The 17109-nt window shown below is 38.9% G+C and overlaps 1 protein-coding gene across 2 annotated transcripts in view; it reads left to right on the top strand.

The window, feature by feature from the left end:
* Positions 1-14694, top strand: part of DKK2 (dickkopf WNT signaling pathway inhibitor 2) — a 120825-nt gene extending 106131 nt beyond the window's left edge. For both annotated transcript variants that reach the window (XM_061164254.1, XM_061164255.1), the window contains exons 2-4: positions 10005-10155; positions 11455-11610; positions 14170-14694. In XM_061164254.1, the coding sequence (XP_061020237.1) occupies positions 10005-10155; positions 11455-11610; positions 14170-14420 (558 nt within the window). In that variant the 3' untranslated portion in view covers positions 14421-14694. The remainder of the gene's footprint in view (positions 1-10004; positions 10156-11454; positions 11611-14169) is intronic.
* Positions 14695-17109: the final 2415 nt, after the last annotated feature.

The raw sequence follows: 17109 nt of genomic DNA on the forward strand, positions 1-17109 counted from the left end.
CCTGCCTCATTTTGTACTCCAAGGCCAAACTTGTCTGTTAGTCTGTGTATCTCTTGACTTCATACTTTTGCATCCCAGTCCCCTATGATGAAAAGGACATCTTTTTTTGGTGTTAGTTCTAGAAAGTCTTGTAGGTCTTCATAGAACCATTCAGCTTCTTCGGCATTAGTGCTTGGGGCATAGACTTGGATTACTGTGATACTGAATGGTTTGCCTTGGAAACAAGGGATAATCTTGTCATTCTTAGGACTGTACCCAAGTACTGCATTTCAGACTCTGTTGTTGACTATGAGGGCTACTCCATTTCTTCTAAGGGATTCTTGCCCACAGTAGTAGATATAATGGTCACCTGAATTAAATTCACCCATTCCAGTCCATTTTAGTTCACTGATCCCAAAATGTCAATGTTCACTCTTGCCATCTCCTATTTGACCACTTCCAACTTACCTTGATTAATGGCCCTAACATCCCAGGTTCCTATGCAATGTTGCTCTTTACAGTATCAGACTTTACTTCCATCACCAGACACATCCACAGCTGGGCACTATTTTTGCTTCGGCTCAGCCTCTTCATTCTTTCTGGAGTTATTTCTCCACTCTTCTACAGTAGCATATTGGGCACCTATGGACCTGGGAGTTCATCTTTCAGTGTAATATACCACCCATCAACAGAAAATTGGATTAAAGATTTACTGAGCATGGTCCCGCAAATCAGAGCAAGACCCAGATTCCCCCAAAGCCAGTCCCTCCCATCAGGAAGCTTCCTTATCCTTTAGAGGGCAGACAGAATGAAAACCACAATTACAGAAAACTAACCAATGTTAACCAGTTACAGAAAATTAATCACATGGATCACAACCTTGTCTAATTCAGTGAAACTATGAGACACGCCATGTAGGGCCACCCAAGACAGACGGGTCATGGTGGAGAGTTCTGACAAAACATGTTCCATCGGACAGGTGAATGGCAAACCACTTTAGTATTCTTTCATTTATAACCCCATGAACAGTATGAAAAGGCAAAACTGTCACACATTCCAAATCTTGATATACTGCATTAGTCAGAGATTGAAAAAAAAAAACAACACACTTTTGGTGACAAACAAATAGAATTCAGAATATTGGTTTAACAAAGATATCATTAGTGATTGATCAGGACATTCTAAACATAGAAAGGCACTTTCTTTCCTTCTCTTATCTTCTTGGACTGATCCCTTGATCATTATGTATTACATTATCCTTATCTTTTGTAGCAGTCTTTACAGTCCATTTTGTCTGATATGAGTATTGCTACTCCAGCTTTCTTTTGATTTCCATTTGCATGGAATACCTTCTTCCATCCCCTCACTTTCAGTCTGTATGTGCCCCTGAGCCTGAAGTAGGTCTCTTGTAGGCGGCATATATATGAAACTTGTTTTCATAACCAATCAGCCAGTCTGTGTCTTTTGGTTAGAGCATTTAATCCATTTAATATTTAAGGTAATTATCTACATACATGTTCTTATTGCCATTTTAAAATCTGTTTTGAATTTGTTATTGTAGGTCTTTGTTCTTCCCTTCTTTTCTCTTCTTATGGTTTGATGACAACCTGATACTCTATAGAGTTGTGTTTGCATTGATTTTTCTTTTTTTGTGTGTCTATTTATTGTAGTTTTTTGGTTTACAGTTCCCATGAGGTTTTTATATAGCAATCTACACACACACACACACACACACACACACACACACACACACACAAGGTTGTTTTAAGTTGCTGGTCTCTTAATTTCAAATGTGTTTCTTATTTCTTGCATTTGTGCTTTCCTATTCTCATGCTTGCTGATTTTGATGTCATATTTGTGTGCAGATGATTTCCTACTTTTACTGTACATTTGCCTTTACTGGTGAGCTTTCCCATTTGTGATTTTCTTCTTTCTAGTTGTGGCCTCTTTTTTTCCCAGCCTAGAGAAGTTCCTTTAGCTTCTGTTGTGAAGCTGATTTGGTGGTGCTGAATTCTCTTATCTGTAATGCTTTTGATTTCTTCTCGAATCTGAGTGAGAGCCTGAATGAGAGCCTTACTTGGTATTCTTGGTTGTAGCTTTTTCTCTTTGATCAATTTACATATCCTTCATCACTTTAAACGTCCTTCTCTTATCATTAGTTTTTGTTTTTTTTAAGTGAATCTTGGCTCTAGTTGGAAAGTTCTGAATATAGAACATTCAAAATAGTTGTGATGACTTGTGCATTTTAAAATTTAACTGAATGTTTTCTCAGATTATCTTTTTCAAGGAAGAATATCTATTGATAAATACATTGTGATTTATTTTAGGATCAGGATGCATTTAGGATCAGGATGCATTGCACAGTATTTTATTGAATCATGACAAATTACTGTGAACTTCATCTTATAAAAATGTTAAACATTATAATTAATAAAACAAACTTACACTGAAACATTTTACACATCAAATGCATGTGATGATGCATGTTTTTCAAAATTATTTTAGGGGCAGTGATTTGCAGATCACGGAATATAGTTTTTAGTTTCTGTATTATAGTTGGAGTTCAATAAATAAAAGCCGAATAAGTAATTATTGAATACTAAAGGAATATCCAAGCAGCTGCCTTAAGAAACTATGGTACACATCCAGAATATCATGAAATATCTGAAAATTTCCCCTCAAAGTTAATATAGCTCAATTTTCCTGGCCTTAGGTTCAGGAATCCTCAAAGATGCATCTAGTAAACCCCTATCCCCTAGAGGTAATTGTGGACAAAGGGAAAGATCAAATTGCCTAGCCTTTGGCATGAAGTGTAAAACGGCACAGATTGAGTTATATTTCCCTGCACCTCCTGCAGTTACGATGTTAGGGTATGAGTCTGAAACGACCACTTTAAAGAGTAGCATATTTTGCATGCTCATTGAAATATAGCTCTATCATGCAGAATGTCATGACAAGGAAAATTAATCTTTTCCCTAAAGACTGAGAGGAAGCCAGTCTGATCTGGTTTCCCAAAGGCAATCGCCAGCCCTTTGCTGTGCTCTCTTTAAGACCTCAGACTTGTTCTACTCACCAGCCCTTTTGGCCACCTCCCTCTATCCACTTGCTTCAAATGTTCTTCATTCCCACAGCTGGGTTGTTCCCCTGCAGGCTTTCTTCTGCCTGCCCAGCTGATGACGTTTTTCTGGCTCCAAAAAACTTCCGAGATTGTTACAAACAGTGCTTACGGGGACAAAGGATTGTCCCGAATAAGACAACAACAAAACTAGGACGGTCTTGCGAGAATCCGGATGGGTGGCTCGCCCACACGGAAACTGTCTGATGTTTCTCTCTTCTTCTTTCCCTCCTTTATTAAATAGGGACAATGTCATTGTTTCGAAAGCTTGGGAGTTAAACTAAGGTTGTACTTGTGGCAAAAGGTCTATAAAAAGTAGTCAGTGCTGCTGAGATACCTGAAACACTTCTTCTCATTTCATAATCACTTCACTGTTGCATTGGGGCGGGGGGGGGAGTTCTAAGGGATGGGCAGTAATTGAAAAGTAAAAAAAAAAAAATACTCAGCCCTGAATCTAAGTCTTGATTTAATAAGCCTTTTCTCTCTGCAGTTTTAAGAATAATAGAGAAAAAAAGAGGCTCAATTAGTTTAAGAAAATGCAGTAACATTTTATTTTATTCATTAGAATATCATTTATCATTATTTGCATGATGGGATTTTGCTTATAACTCTGGTTACACTGAATTTAAACAGCCATAAAATGGTTGTCAAAAAGATAGAAAGAGAAAACATTGTGTATAGTCTTGTCAGTGTTTTCTGCCAGTATTCTGTTTTTCCAACAGCTGCAGCAAGACATGCTGTTGGTATTTGGAGGCTTCTAGAAAGAGAAGTGGCCAAGTTTATCTTCCTAATCTCTAAATTCAGCATACTGGTCACCATTCAAATACCTTTTCTATGTGTGTATTAACAGTCATTAAAAGATCAGTCGTGACACCTTACAGTCAGTTCTGAAACCCAGGCCAGGGCTCTGATCCCCAACTTTTTTGCCGCTGAGCACATGAAACTTATTTGCAGAAGTTACTTAACCTCTCTTCACTTCGTTACTAAAACTGTAAAGAAAGGTTCCAGATTAGCACAGAGTAAACAGATGTTAAAAAATACCCTGTATACTAAACAAGAAATGCTCACTTCTGATGGACATTATTTTCAAGCTGTGCCCAATGTGTTCACTCTTATTTTAGTCCATGGCATGCTGCTAATGATAACTAGCACTTCTATTTATGGGAACCACTGTATTTTTAGTCTAAAGGGGGGGAGGGGTTGGGCAAAACTTCTCTGCTTTTTGGCTTGATCAGGGAAAGCTCTCATGCTTTCTTACTATATGGCCTATCTTCTGCTATTATTAGGTCTTGCAAATGAATTCAGCCCCTAAGTGTGACTGAGGATAAGTCATGAATGATTTTGCAGGAAGGCAAGTATTCCTGGATGCTCAGGGAACTGGAATTCTGATTCAGTTTTGGAAATATTAATACAGGATAGGCATGTATAAAGTCTCTAATTCTTTCATTTGATTTCTAGACATCCACACAGACTGTCACTGTTCCTTATACTGTTCACTTAAAGTCAAGTCAATGAAGAGCCAAAGAAATTCACTACTAATAAATTCCATATCAGGTGAAGAGAATCAGTCTTCTTACTCATTTATAAAATAAGAACCAGGGACTCATATTATTATTTTTGTTAAATAGAAACTTAGACTGAGGTGCTCAAATGTAAAAATCATCATTAAATGTAACCTTTGGAGGCCAATGGAACAACAGACTGGTTCCAAATAGGAAAAGGAGTACGTCAAGGCTGTATATTGTCACCCTGCTTATTTAACTTATATGCAGAGTACATCATGAGAAATGCTGGGCTGGAAGAAGCACAAGCTGGAATCAAGATTGCTGGGAGAAATATCAATAACCTCAGGTATGCAGATGACACCACCCTTATGGCAGAAAGTGAAGAGGAACTAAAAAGCCTCTTGATGAAAGTGAAAGAGGAGAGTGAAAAAGTTGGCTTAAAGCTTAACATTCAGAAAACTAAGATCATGGCATCTGGTCTCATCACCTCATGGGAAACAGATGGGGAGACAGTGGAAACAGTGTCAAACTTTATTTTTTTGGGCTCCAAAATCACTGCAGATGATGACTGCAGCCTTGAAATTAAAAGACTCCTTGGAAGGAAAGTTATAGCCAACCTAGATAGCATATTAAAAAGCAGAGACATTACTTTGCCAACTAATGTCTGTCTAGTCAAGGCTATGGTTTTTCCAGTGGTCATGTATGGATGTGAGAGTTGGACGGTCAAGAAAGCTGAGCGCCGAAAAATGGATGCTTCTGAACTATGGTGTTGGAGAAGACTCTTGAGAGTCCCTTGGACTGCAAGGAGATCCAACCAGTCCATCCTAAAGGAGAGCGGTCCTGGGTATTCATTGGAAGGACTGATGCTGAAGCTGAAACTCCAATACTTTGGCCACCTCATGCGAAGAGTTGACTCATTGGAAAAGACCCTGATGCTGGGAGGGATTGGGGGCAGGAGGAGAAGGGGACAACAGGGGATGAGATGGCTGGATGGCATCACCGACTCGATGGGCATGAGTTTGAGTAAACTCTGGAGGTTGTGATGGACAGGGAGGCCTGGCGTGCTGCAGTCCATGGGGTCGCAAAGAGTAAGACACGACTGAGCGACTGAACTGAATTGAATGTTCAGAAAAAACTCAATAGCAAACTGCAGAACCCTTATACTTGAGTTTAAAACGCTTTACTGAAAAATAATGCATTAGGCCAAAAACATGAGAATCCCTTTTACTCAATCAGAGTCGTGTTTTCTCCTGTTCTGCATTTTCTTGCTAATGGTTACATCAAGTAAACTTTATTACTGACTAGATCCATCCTGAGGGACAATGATTTTCAGAAGACAAAGCATGTCCCCAAATATCAGCTGCTTTCCCTATAACTTGTTTCAATCAATTTTTTCTCATCCATTCTTGATTTTATTCATATATAAATGCTGATTATTGGAGCCAGGAGTTCCATAAGCATACTAGAAGCTATGTAATATAACCTTATATTTCAATTATTGAAAAATTATTTTTGTCAAAGAACTTCTCTTAATATTATGTTCTGGGATTCCATTCTAAGGACAAGTTCACATTAGCAATAACCTTCCATTTAAAAAGAAACTCCTGCATACTTTTTCTGTCTATATCATTTCTAGTTCAATAAAAGATACACGGAACATAATAAAACTGCCTAATATTTTTCCTCTCTCTGAAAAATTAGTGAGAATTTTACTGTGATCCCATTCACAAAGTACTACTGTGCATATTGCTTTTTGTAACAGTGTCATATATTTTCCACCAAGTATTTTCCATTTCCCATCAACTGAGAACAGGAAGATGATAATATGCCTTCTCTAATTTTCTGCATAAATGAACTTCAACTTTTAGAAAACAAGTTGCTTTCTACCATACAGGCTATTTTTTTTAGGAATGGAATCAAGTATATCTCTATATTCAAAATCCCTTGAAGAGTCATTGTTTGAGTTGAATTAGACATGATGTTTTAGGTGGCATGTGTTTACTTCCATTGAAAGAACATGTCCTATTTTTGAGGAAAGAAAGAAAAAAAAAACTTGTGATACATCAAATGTTTCTTGCAAAACAATTTGGTGAAATAAATGTAAATGAATCAGAAACATGTGAATTGTATTTCAGTTAAAATTAGTGGGTTTAAATATGAAGGCAGTAAAGTGCTCAGGGGGGAAAGAGTGTAGCAAGTCAGGAAGTGACATTTGTTTTGTTTTCATCAGTCCTGGACTCTTGAAAAGTGGCCTGATACTCTGAATTCAAGCTCATTCAGATTCTTTATTAAGCCTAATGATGGAGTTACAGAATGGGGCAGTAATATCCAAATTAATTTTATAGTTTTATCTGGCTTCACTTGTAAAGTGGGCATCACATATTGCCAGTGTGTAAGGCTTCAAAAACACTTTCAATTTGAAGTTAGAGGTTTTTCTATTTTCTATTCTCTTCTTAGGGTAAAAGTAAATTGTAATGATGTTAAAGTTTTATCTTTTTTCATCAAATAACAAGTAAAGTTTCCAGAGTCACACATCAACTTCCCACTTATTTCCTCTTTCTAACATGATCAGATCTAAATGGAAAACACAAGGGAGCTGAACGCATACAAACATACCCAGGAGAAAGGCCCAGGGAGAAAAGGCGATGGAAGAAAGAGAGGGCTGGGGGGAGGGAGAAGCAATGCATGTGGGGTAAAGTCATCAACCTCATTGCAAAAGTAAAACATTCAAACCACATTGATTATTTGAGAGTCACAAAAACTTTATCCTGTAGTTTTCTAGTCCTATCATTTATGCTTGCTTAAAAACTATATTGCTTTTTTTTTTATTTTTTATTTTGCAATTTAAAAAAATGCCTTACTGTGAAAAGTAGGAAAAAAATGAACTACAACCACAGCAATAAAAAAAAAAAAACTTCCAAATAAGTCTCCCTGTCAACATGCCTCAAAATATGAGTTAGTCTGATATGTGGTGTGATATTTCTGTTTCTCAATTCTCAGTCTCTGAAAACAGGGACATTTTAAGAATTCCAGTAACTTCCTAGATATAAGGAATATATAATTGGAGTGTGTATATAAGTGTATTTTTTGAGATAATATATGACATTGCTTAAGTAGCCTTCTGAATCAACAAGTTGGTAGAGAAATGTAGGAACTGAAGTCCTTTCTGTATAAATAGCCTGTAGGGCTATTTTTGTATGTCGCAAGTCTGCTTTTTTGTTTCTTGAGAACATAATCATGTAACTGGAGTTAGCATGCTCTGACCACGCAGAATTCTGCTGCTGCTCATCACTAAATGTGGAGTGAAGAGCTGCTCCTTGAATTCTCTGTCCCAAAGTTTCATTGCTTCAAAATCTCTGGAAGCATCTCTGTCTGTGTGTTCCTCACAGGCAGGAACTGAGGAATCACTCTTAGAATAGCTGTTCCATAAATGGGCAGGAGATGTATTTTAGCTGCTAGCACAGCCCATTGTTGCTCTATGTAACCTTCTACTTATGCTAGTTCAGTGGGTAAAAAAGAGTGAGTAGGCCATTTCATTTACAACTTAAATCAGTGGCAGTATAACAATTAGAGCTATTTTGTGAGCCTCCAGATTCACTCTTTAGGGCTCTAGAGCCAGACATCCTGAAATGTGAAGTCACGTGGACCTTAGGAAGTGTCACTACGAACAAAGCTAGTAGAGGTGATAGAATTCCAGTTGAGCTATTTCAAATCCTAAAAGAGGATGCTGTGAAAGTGTTGCACTCAATATGCCAGCAAATTTGGAAAACCCAGCAGTGGCCACAGGACTGGAAAAGGTCAGTTTTCATTCCAATCCCTAAGAAAGGCAATGCCAAAGAATGCTCAAACTACCGCACAGTTGCACTCATCTCACACACTAGCAAAGTAATGCTCAAAATTCTCCAAGCCAGGCTTCAGCAATTTGTGAACTGTGAACTTCCAGATGTTCAAACCGGTTTTAGAAAAGGCAGAGGAACCAGAGATCAAATTGCCAACATTCCCTGGATCATCAAAAAAGCAAGAGAATTCCAGAAAAATATCTATTTCTGCTTTATTGACTATGCCAAAGCCTTTGACTGTGTGGATCACAATAAACTCTGGAAAATTCTGAAAGAGATGGAAATACCAGACCACCTGACTTGCCTCTTAAGAAACCTGTATGCAGGTAAGGAAGCAACAGTTAGAACTGGACATGGAACAACAGACTGGTTCCCAATAGGAAAAGGAGTACGTCAAGGCTGTATATTGTCACCCTGCTTATTTAACTTATATGCAGAGTACATCATGAGAAACGCTGGGCTGGAAGAAGCACAAGCTGGAATCAAGATTGCCGGAAGAAATATCAATAACCTTAGATATGCAGATGACACCACCCTTATGGCAGAAAGTGAGGAAGAACTAAAGAGCCTCTTGATGAAAGTGAAAGAGGAGGGTGAAGAAGTTGGCTTAAAGCTCAACATTCAGAAAACTAAGATCATAGCATCTGGTCCCATCACTTCATGGCAAATAGATGGAGAAACAGTGGCTGACTTTATTTTTCTGGGCTCCAAAATCACTGCGGATGGTGACTGCAGCATGAAATTAAAAGATGCTTACTCCTTGGAAGGAAAGCTATGACCAAACTAGACAGTATATTAAAAAGCAGAGACATTACTTTGTCAACAAAGGTCTGTCTAGTGAAGGCTATGGTTTTTCCAGTGGTCATGTATGGATGTGAGAGTTGGATTATAAAGAAAGTTGAGTGCTGAAGAATTGATGCTTTTGAACTGTGGTGTTGGAGAAGACTCTTGAGAGTCCCTTGGACTGCAAGGAGATCCAACCAGTCCATCCTAAAGGAGATCAGTCCTGGGTGTTCACTGGAAGGATTGATGCTGAAGCTGAAACTCCAATACTTTGGCCACCTGATGTGGAGAGCTGACTCATTTGAAAAGACCCTGATGCTGGGAAAGATTGAGGGCAGGAGGAGAAGGGGACGACAGAGTATGAGATGGTTGGATGGCATCACCGACACAATGGACATGGGTTTGGGTGGACTCCGGGAGCTGGTGATGGATAGAGAGGCCTGGCGTGCTGTGATTCATGGGGTTGCAAAGAGTTGGACATGACTGAGCGACTGAACTGAACTGAATCAAAATAAAGTCTAAATCCTAACCCCAAAGTCGTGTCATTGAAAATGTATGAATACTGTCAACTTTATCTTTGTCATCACCATCAGCAATCAATGTTTATAAAACCCTTAATTAAGTAATTGTTACCACGTAGTACCTCTGCTTAGAACATTATTAAATGGTATATTTCCTTTGAGGAGGGAAATATTCTGATTTTCCATCACGATTTGGTGCAGTAGCTTTTTGCTTACAAAATCTAATCTTTGCTTTTGGTGGTGTTGTTCTACTTCATGACAGGCCTACCCTTGTAGCAGTGATAAGGAATGTGAAGTTGGGAGATACTGCCACAGTCCTCACCAAGGATCGTCAGCCTGCATGGTGTGTCGAAGGAAAAAGAAGCGCTGCCATAGAGATGGCATGTGTTGTCCTGGTACCCGCTGCAATAATGGTAAAGGTCTCATTCCGTGTTGATGGGCCTCTTTCCTTTCATGTAGGAAACCTGGATACCGAGTTATACTGCCCTCTCCTTAGTCATACTTCTAAAATGTAAGGAGACTTCCGAACTGGCAGGAATGGGATCAGGGTTTAGAAATCTATGAGATTACCTGGTGTGTGTTTATTAGTCACGCAGTTGTGTCTGACTTTTTGTCACCCCCCCAGACTGGAGCCTGCCAGGCTCCTCTGTCCATGGTATTTCCCAGACAACAATACTGGAGTGGGTGGGCATTCCCTTCTCCAGGGAGTCTTCCTGACCCAGGGATCGAACCTGTGTGTACTGCATTGCAGGCGAGTGCTTTACTGTCCCTCTCAAATCTCCGTTTTCCTGGGCTCTGATCACCTGCTGTAATGTATAATCTATGCTGACCTAGGATTTGCCATGTTGAAATGTTGCATATAAATAGCTAGATGTCATATTCCACTGAACAAGCGGTTATACGCAAAGGAACCAAAGACAGAAACCTGTGATTCAGCAATACACTTGTGAGCTTGTTTTCATTTTCATACCAATTTCATACCTTGATTCTCACACTCAAGGTGTCCTTTTTTGAAAGCCCCACACTGTGGCACACACAAATGCTGATGGAGTGATTGTTTCCTCCAAAAAGAAACATAGGAGTTTGTTACTCGGCCTTCACCCAATCTCAGTGACCTTATGGGCAGACAGTTCAGCATTGATGATGAAATGAAGAATCTCCAACACATGGTAGACGATTAAATACTTGCAGAACGTGATCAGAAACACAACTAGTAATGCAAAACATCATAATCATGTTCATATTCCTACACTTGTTCCTGACCTGTAGGCCTGGTCCTACTGAGAGTACCCTGGACAAGAAACGAAGGGAAGACCTCATCCCATTAGAGATGTTTACAGAGTAGATGGGATTATATTTTTGATTAAAAAAGGAACCTTGATCCTGAACACAGATGTCTGATCCGACACCTTTAAGCTACTAAGATTTGATAATACTTCACTCTGTCACTATTCTCAACTCTTCCTATATGTATTCACAGTAACTTCATGAAAGGAATTCTGTTTTTATCCCTATTTTTGCCCAAGGTCACTTGGTCATGAGACTGGCAAGGTTCAAATCAAGAAAGCCTGGCTTAGGTCCAAACTATTGAGTTCTCAAGTCTATATAGATGGTAGATACATGGCCTCATACTTCACATCGGGAAAATACTTGGATAAGAAACACACTTTATAGAACTGAACAAGTATAACTAATTATCTGACCATCTCCAGGCATCTGCATCCCCGTCACCGAGAGCATCTTAACCCCTCATATCCCAGCTCTGGACAGCACTCGGCACAGAGATCGGAACCACGGCCATCACTCAAACCACGACCTGGGATGGCAGAACCTAGGAAGACCTCACACTAAGGTGTCGCATATAAAAGGTGGGGATAGCTGTAGCTCCAGAGAAATGTAGATAATTAATTTCATTGCTTCTGAGTGCAATTTGAAAAAAAAATAATGGGGAGTTACTGTAATAGTAAGATTTTAACTGAATTTCTTATCAATTTTGAGGATGCTAGAGGTTTCTTTAAGATCTTAAATTGTGAGAAATACATATGACAAGAATTGTGGTACTCCAATTAACCATGCCATTTTCTAAATAGATCAGTCTTTTTACAGGATATTTAGAATAAATCTTTTACACAAGCATTTCTCTTCCATAATCAAGAATAAAGCATTCCAAAACATAAATGGGAAAATTTTTGCTGCCATATAATTAAATTACTAAGATTTAGAGTCCTTTTCTCACCTTTGCAGATTCAGAAATTTTATTTCATTAAACAATCAGGTAATATACTATGCATAAATCAATTTTCCAAAACTAATTGGTTTCTAGAGGGATTATGTATGCCCATAAAAATTCCCTTCCTTGTGTTAAAATATTTGGTAAGCCTAATCACTAATAGTAAACTTTTGAAAAGTAGAAATACCTTTATTTTCAAAGGAGGCTTTTGCAAGTGTATTCTATGGAGCAATATTCTTTCAAGACATTATATGACTAAAAGAGCCTGTGTGTTCAAGAGTTTTGTAATAATGTATCTGCCCATTTTGGGAACTTTAAAATAAACTTTGATATAGTGAAGGCTCTGAGAAGTTCAGCAATGAGGGAAACAGGTTAACTTTTTTAGGCACTGTATTTCCCTAGTTTACTTAACCATAAAACCATTTCTCCACATTTTTACCTTCTGTGGAGCTAGTATCCTACAAAATATCTGACGTGTTAGTCCAACCTGAAATACTAATGATTCTATCAGTAGGGTTAAAGTGACTGACAATTCCTCTTCAACCAGCCCTTGTCTACACTTCCTAAAGGCCTAGTCCTTTACCCATATCTCCTATTTCTATCCAACTGAAATCACATGCATTTGTTAGTACATGCGCGCTTAGTCACTCAGTGGTGTCCTACTCTGACCCCATGGACTTGTAGCCCACCAGGCTCCTCTTTCCATGGGATTTCCAAGGCAAGAATACTGCAGTGGGTGGCCATTTCTTTCTCCAGGGGATCTTTCTGACCCAGGGATCAAACCTGCCATCTCCTCTGTCTCCTGCATTGCCTGCAGATCCTTTACCCGCTGAGCTATCTGAGAAGTTGTTAGTACATGAGTGTCCATGTTTATTCTGACAGATATCTGTGTTACAGTACAGTTTCTAATTTATTAATTACCGTTAGCTAATTATATGTGTAATTTTCTGATGGCAGCTAGCAAGAAATGTTGATGGCTAGTGAGTTGTGTCCACATTCACACAGTGGGACTGGTGACATCCAGGGTGACAGCTAACCTTTTAGACCAGGCTTGGCACACTACGGCCCATGAGCCAAGTCTGTCCTGCTGCCAGTTTTTGTAAATAATGTTTTATTGTAACACAGACCTGCCCATTCACTTAGGCACCATCTATGGCTGCTTTTGTGATACAAGAGCAGAATGAAGAGCTGTGACACAGATCACATGGCCTAAAAAGTCAGAAGTATTTACAATCTGGGAGATGACAAAGAAGCTTGCGGGCTAACATCAACCCCACTGTGACCCGTGGGTGCTCTCTGCTGACGCCATCCTCTTACTGAATTGAATCCCCAGACCTGTGCCCCCGTGACTTTTCTGATGGGTTCTTGGTTGACCCTGCGGCTGTTTGCCCTTGCTCTGCTCCGCTCTGTATCATAGCGTTTCACAGACTTCATTGCTTAGACTGCCTGTTAGGGGGCTTCCAGCCACAGGGGTTTGGCTGTGGTGAGAGACTCAGAGGCAGAGGAGGGGAAGACCAACGGGTTCTCTCTGCCTCTGGGAGTGTTTCTGGCAGAGCTGCACCTCCTGGGGCCTCGGCCTCTGCCAGGATCCCAGCCCCCAGCCCCTGCCCCGTTCTGGTGTCACCAGCTCCTCGGGACCCTCCTCCTGAATGCGGGGGTGGCTTCCTGCGGGGCAGCTTGAAGTTCTCTAAGTTCTCTAGCCTCGCAACTCACTGCCTGTGTGACCAGTTCTCTGCGTTAAATATCTTCTCTTTTCAATACTCAGCTTCTGTTTTCCTGGCTAGATTTTAACTGATCCCTGGCCTTAGGAGGTACAGACAACTTCAGCCTTCTTGACTCAGAGTTTGTTTTACTCTTTCCAAGAAGGTAGCAAATTAAATAGAAGGCATTTCTTTTTACTTATTGTCATTCACCTAAGTAAACAACAACACAAAACAGAAATATCTACGGTCACACCATACCAAGGTGAAGAGAAGATGCAGCCCCATCCTAGCTATTCATTAAACTTAATATTCAGATAGCAAACAATGGAAAGACATGATAGTTGGTTCACATGATTAGAGGGAAAGTCAATTGATATGACTCTAAGACATCATGGAAGATAGTGTAAGTACAAATACTTTAGGTGCTTCTGATTGCAGAGTAGATTTTTCTCCTACAGTGTCATGGTAAAATCTTTTGGTCATCATTTCTTTAGGACATGAAGGAGATCCCTGTCTACGATCATTAGACTGCATTGAAGGGTTTTGCTGTGCTCGCCACTTCTGGACCAAAATCTGCAAACCAGTGCTCCATCAGGGGGAAGTCTGTACCAAGCAGCGCAAGAAGGGCTCACATGGGCTGGAAATCTTCCAGCGATGTGACTGCGCAAAAGGCCTATCTTGTAAAGTATGGAAAGATGCCACCTACTCCTCCAAAGCCAGACTCCACGTCTGTCAGAAGATTTGACCACCTCTGAAGACAAGCATCAGGAGCAGACTGTGAATCCATGTATTTAATGCATTATAGCATGGTGGAGAGTGGGATTTGGATTTCAGAAGAAGGGGTAAAATGAGGAATATGATAAGAACATAGATCAAAGAAAGAGAAAGAAAAAGAAAATGGAAGATCAGAAAGGGTGACCAGTGTGACCAGTGTGTTTTCCATCATGCAACTTGTTTATGTAAATAATGTACACATTTGTGAAGATGCCATGACTCACAAAAAAAAAAAAAAAAAAAGGGCACACAGAGACATTACTGATGTTACCATGTGACTTGCCAGGAGCTTAGGTTGTGCTGGAGGATCAATTTCTCTCACAGTGGTGACTGCCTATAAAAAATAACTGAAAAGCCTTATTTCTATTTAAACAAAGTACTCCCCATATACCCTGGTATACAACAGGCTCTAAAACGTGAAAAGAGGAATTGTTTAATGGGAAATAAAAGCATGGAGCACAGAGAATCTGCACCATAGAATCACCTTTTAATTTGGAACACTACTTCTTACTGCTCAATTAAAGACCTTGGTAGGAAAAAAGCAGTCAATATTTTCCAAATAATTTCAAAACAATCACAGGTCTTTAAGTCTTTCAGGAAAAAAAAAAAAAAAAACCTTGTTTTTTCCTTAAGCTGCTTGTTTCTATTTTTGAAAAGTTTAATTTCAGCTACAATTAATAAGAACCAGCAGAATAAGACCAAAATAATCCATTCAGATTTCTAGAGGATATAAATTGCATCTCTTTATTGTGCATTATTCCTACTCATCTTATTCTCCAAATTATACTCACTGTGAATAACACAGAGCAGAATTTGCAGGTTGTAAAAATTTTAAGATGCCCAAAGTAAAAGTTTTGCTAGAGCATATTATTCAAAGCTTTGGCATTTCCTACGTTAGATAGAACTAGACATTTACTCTTCACATACTCTGCAGTATAGTAAAAATGATAAAAGAAACGAGATATATCTGTTCTGCACTGAAGCACAGAAAGGGAATGGGGAAAACCTTGTCAACTCTCCAGGTTTTGGCAACAAGTGGATCATGTGTTTGAAGCACAAGCTGAGTTTTCATGTGTGAAGCCCGAGGCTGCATAACCCACATGGAAGGTGTCCATGGGATTTGCAATCACAGTATTTACTACGCAGATGAGTTCAGTGTGAGGTAACTACTTGACCTCAAAATATTTCTTTTAAATTTCTGAGGTCATAAAATTATCTTATTTTGAGGAGGCCTCATTAAATGGACTCCAAGGCAGTTAGGATAGTAAGGTTCCATTGCTCTTGGTAAGCTGCTTTCTAACTGGCTGATGGCACCATCTGACATTTTTCAGTATCAACTCTTTCTGCAACAGCTGTTTTTTTTTGTTGTTTGTTTGTTTGTTTGTTTGCCAAAGATACAATTTCTGTCTTCTACAGTCACTGAGATTAAAAATTATAAATGGAATAACTTGTCAAATCTACATTTTGCTAATCTGTAGATACCACAGGTTCTAAATTTTTACATCCATTTTATTACTTTTTACTTTATTCAGTTCTGTTCAGTTCTAATATTATGTCTAGAGATAAAAGCCAAAAAGTTATCTTATACTTTTTACTTTGGAATTTTTCTTTTATAGACTATAAATCACTCCATAGTTTTCATTTACTTAAATCTCATCTGCAGTCTCAAATTCAAGTTCTCCCAGTAGAAACTGAACCTGAGCCTGCATGTCTTTTAAGAATTTCACCTGCCCACATACGTTCACTAGTATGATTAAGATTTGCATTTTTTCCCCACATGTCTGTTAAAACAAAAAGTAAGAACCAAAGTCTGTACAAACAGGTTTCTATAAGCTTAGCAACGTGAAAATGGAACATTTCAGGGAAACATTTCCTATACAAAAATTACATTTAAAATCTGGTTTCTGCATTACTTCCCTTATGTACATCCCTTCAAAAATTATTATTTGAACTAATTTATTTACAGGAAATGTTAATGAGATGTATTTTCTTATAGAGATATTTCTTACAGAAAGCTTTGTAGCAGAATATATTTGCAGCTATTGACATTGTAATTTAGGGGAAATGTATAATAAGATAAAATATATTAAAAATTTTGCCTTCAAAAATGGAATTCAAATTTCTTTGTGTTTTGCTTATGGGAAAAACTTTTAAGAAGCACAGATTCTCAGAGTTAACTGGACAGATGGGTCTGATTTTGCAGTCTTAGCAGATAATCCTTTGGATGACATCACCATGAGATGATCCAAGGCAGTTTATGGTTAGGTACTTATATCATGGTGGAACAGCTGTAGTTGTCTAGAGATCTAGAGATCTCTTCAAGAAAAATAGAAATACAAAGGGAGAATTTCATGCAAAGATGGGCACAATAAAAGACAGAAACTGTATGGACCTAACAGAAGCAGAAGACATTAAGAAGAGGTGGCAAGAATACACAGAAGAACTATATACAAAAGAGAGTCATTAAGAAATCTCACCCAGAGACAGACATCCTGGAGTGTGAAGTCAAGTGGGCCTTAGGAAGCAGAACAAAGCTAGTGGAGGTGATAGAATTCCAGTTGAGCTATTTCAAATCCTCAAAGATGATGCTGCGAAAGTGCTGCACTCACTATGCCAGCAAATTTAGAAAGCTCAACAGTGGCCACAGGACTGGAAAAGAT

This window comes from Dama dama, chromosome 17 (genome assembly GCF_033118175.1).
Source record: "Dama dama isolate Ldn47 chromosome 17, ASM3311817v1, whole genome shotgun sequence".
Classification (NCBI taxonomy): domain Eukaryota; kingdom Metazoa; phylum Chordata; class Mammalia; order Artiodactyla; family Cervidae; genus Dama; species Dama dama.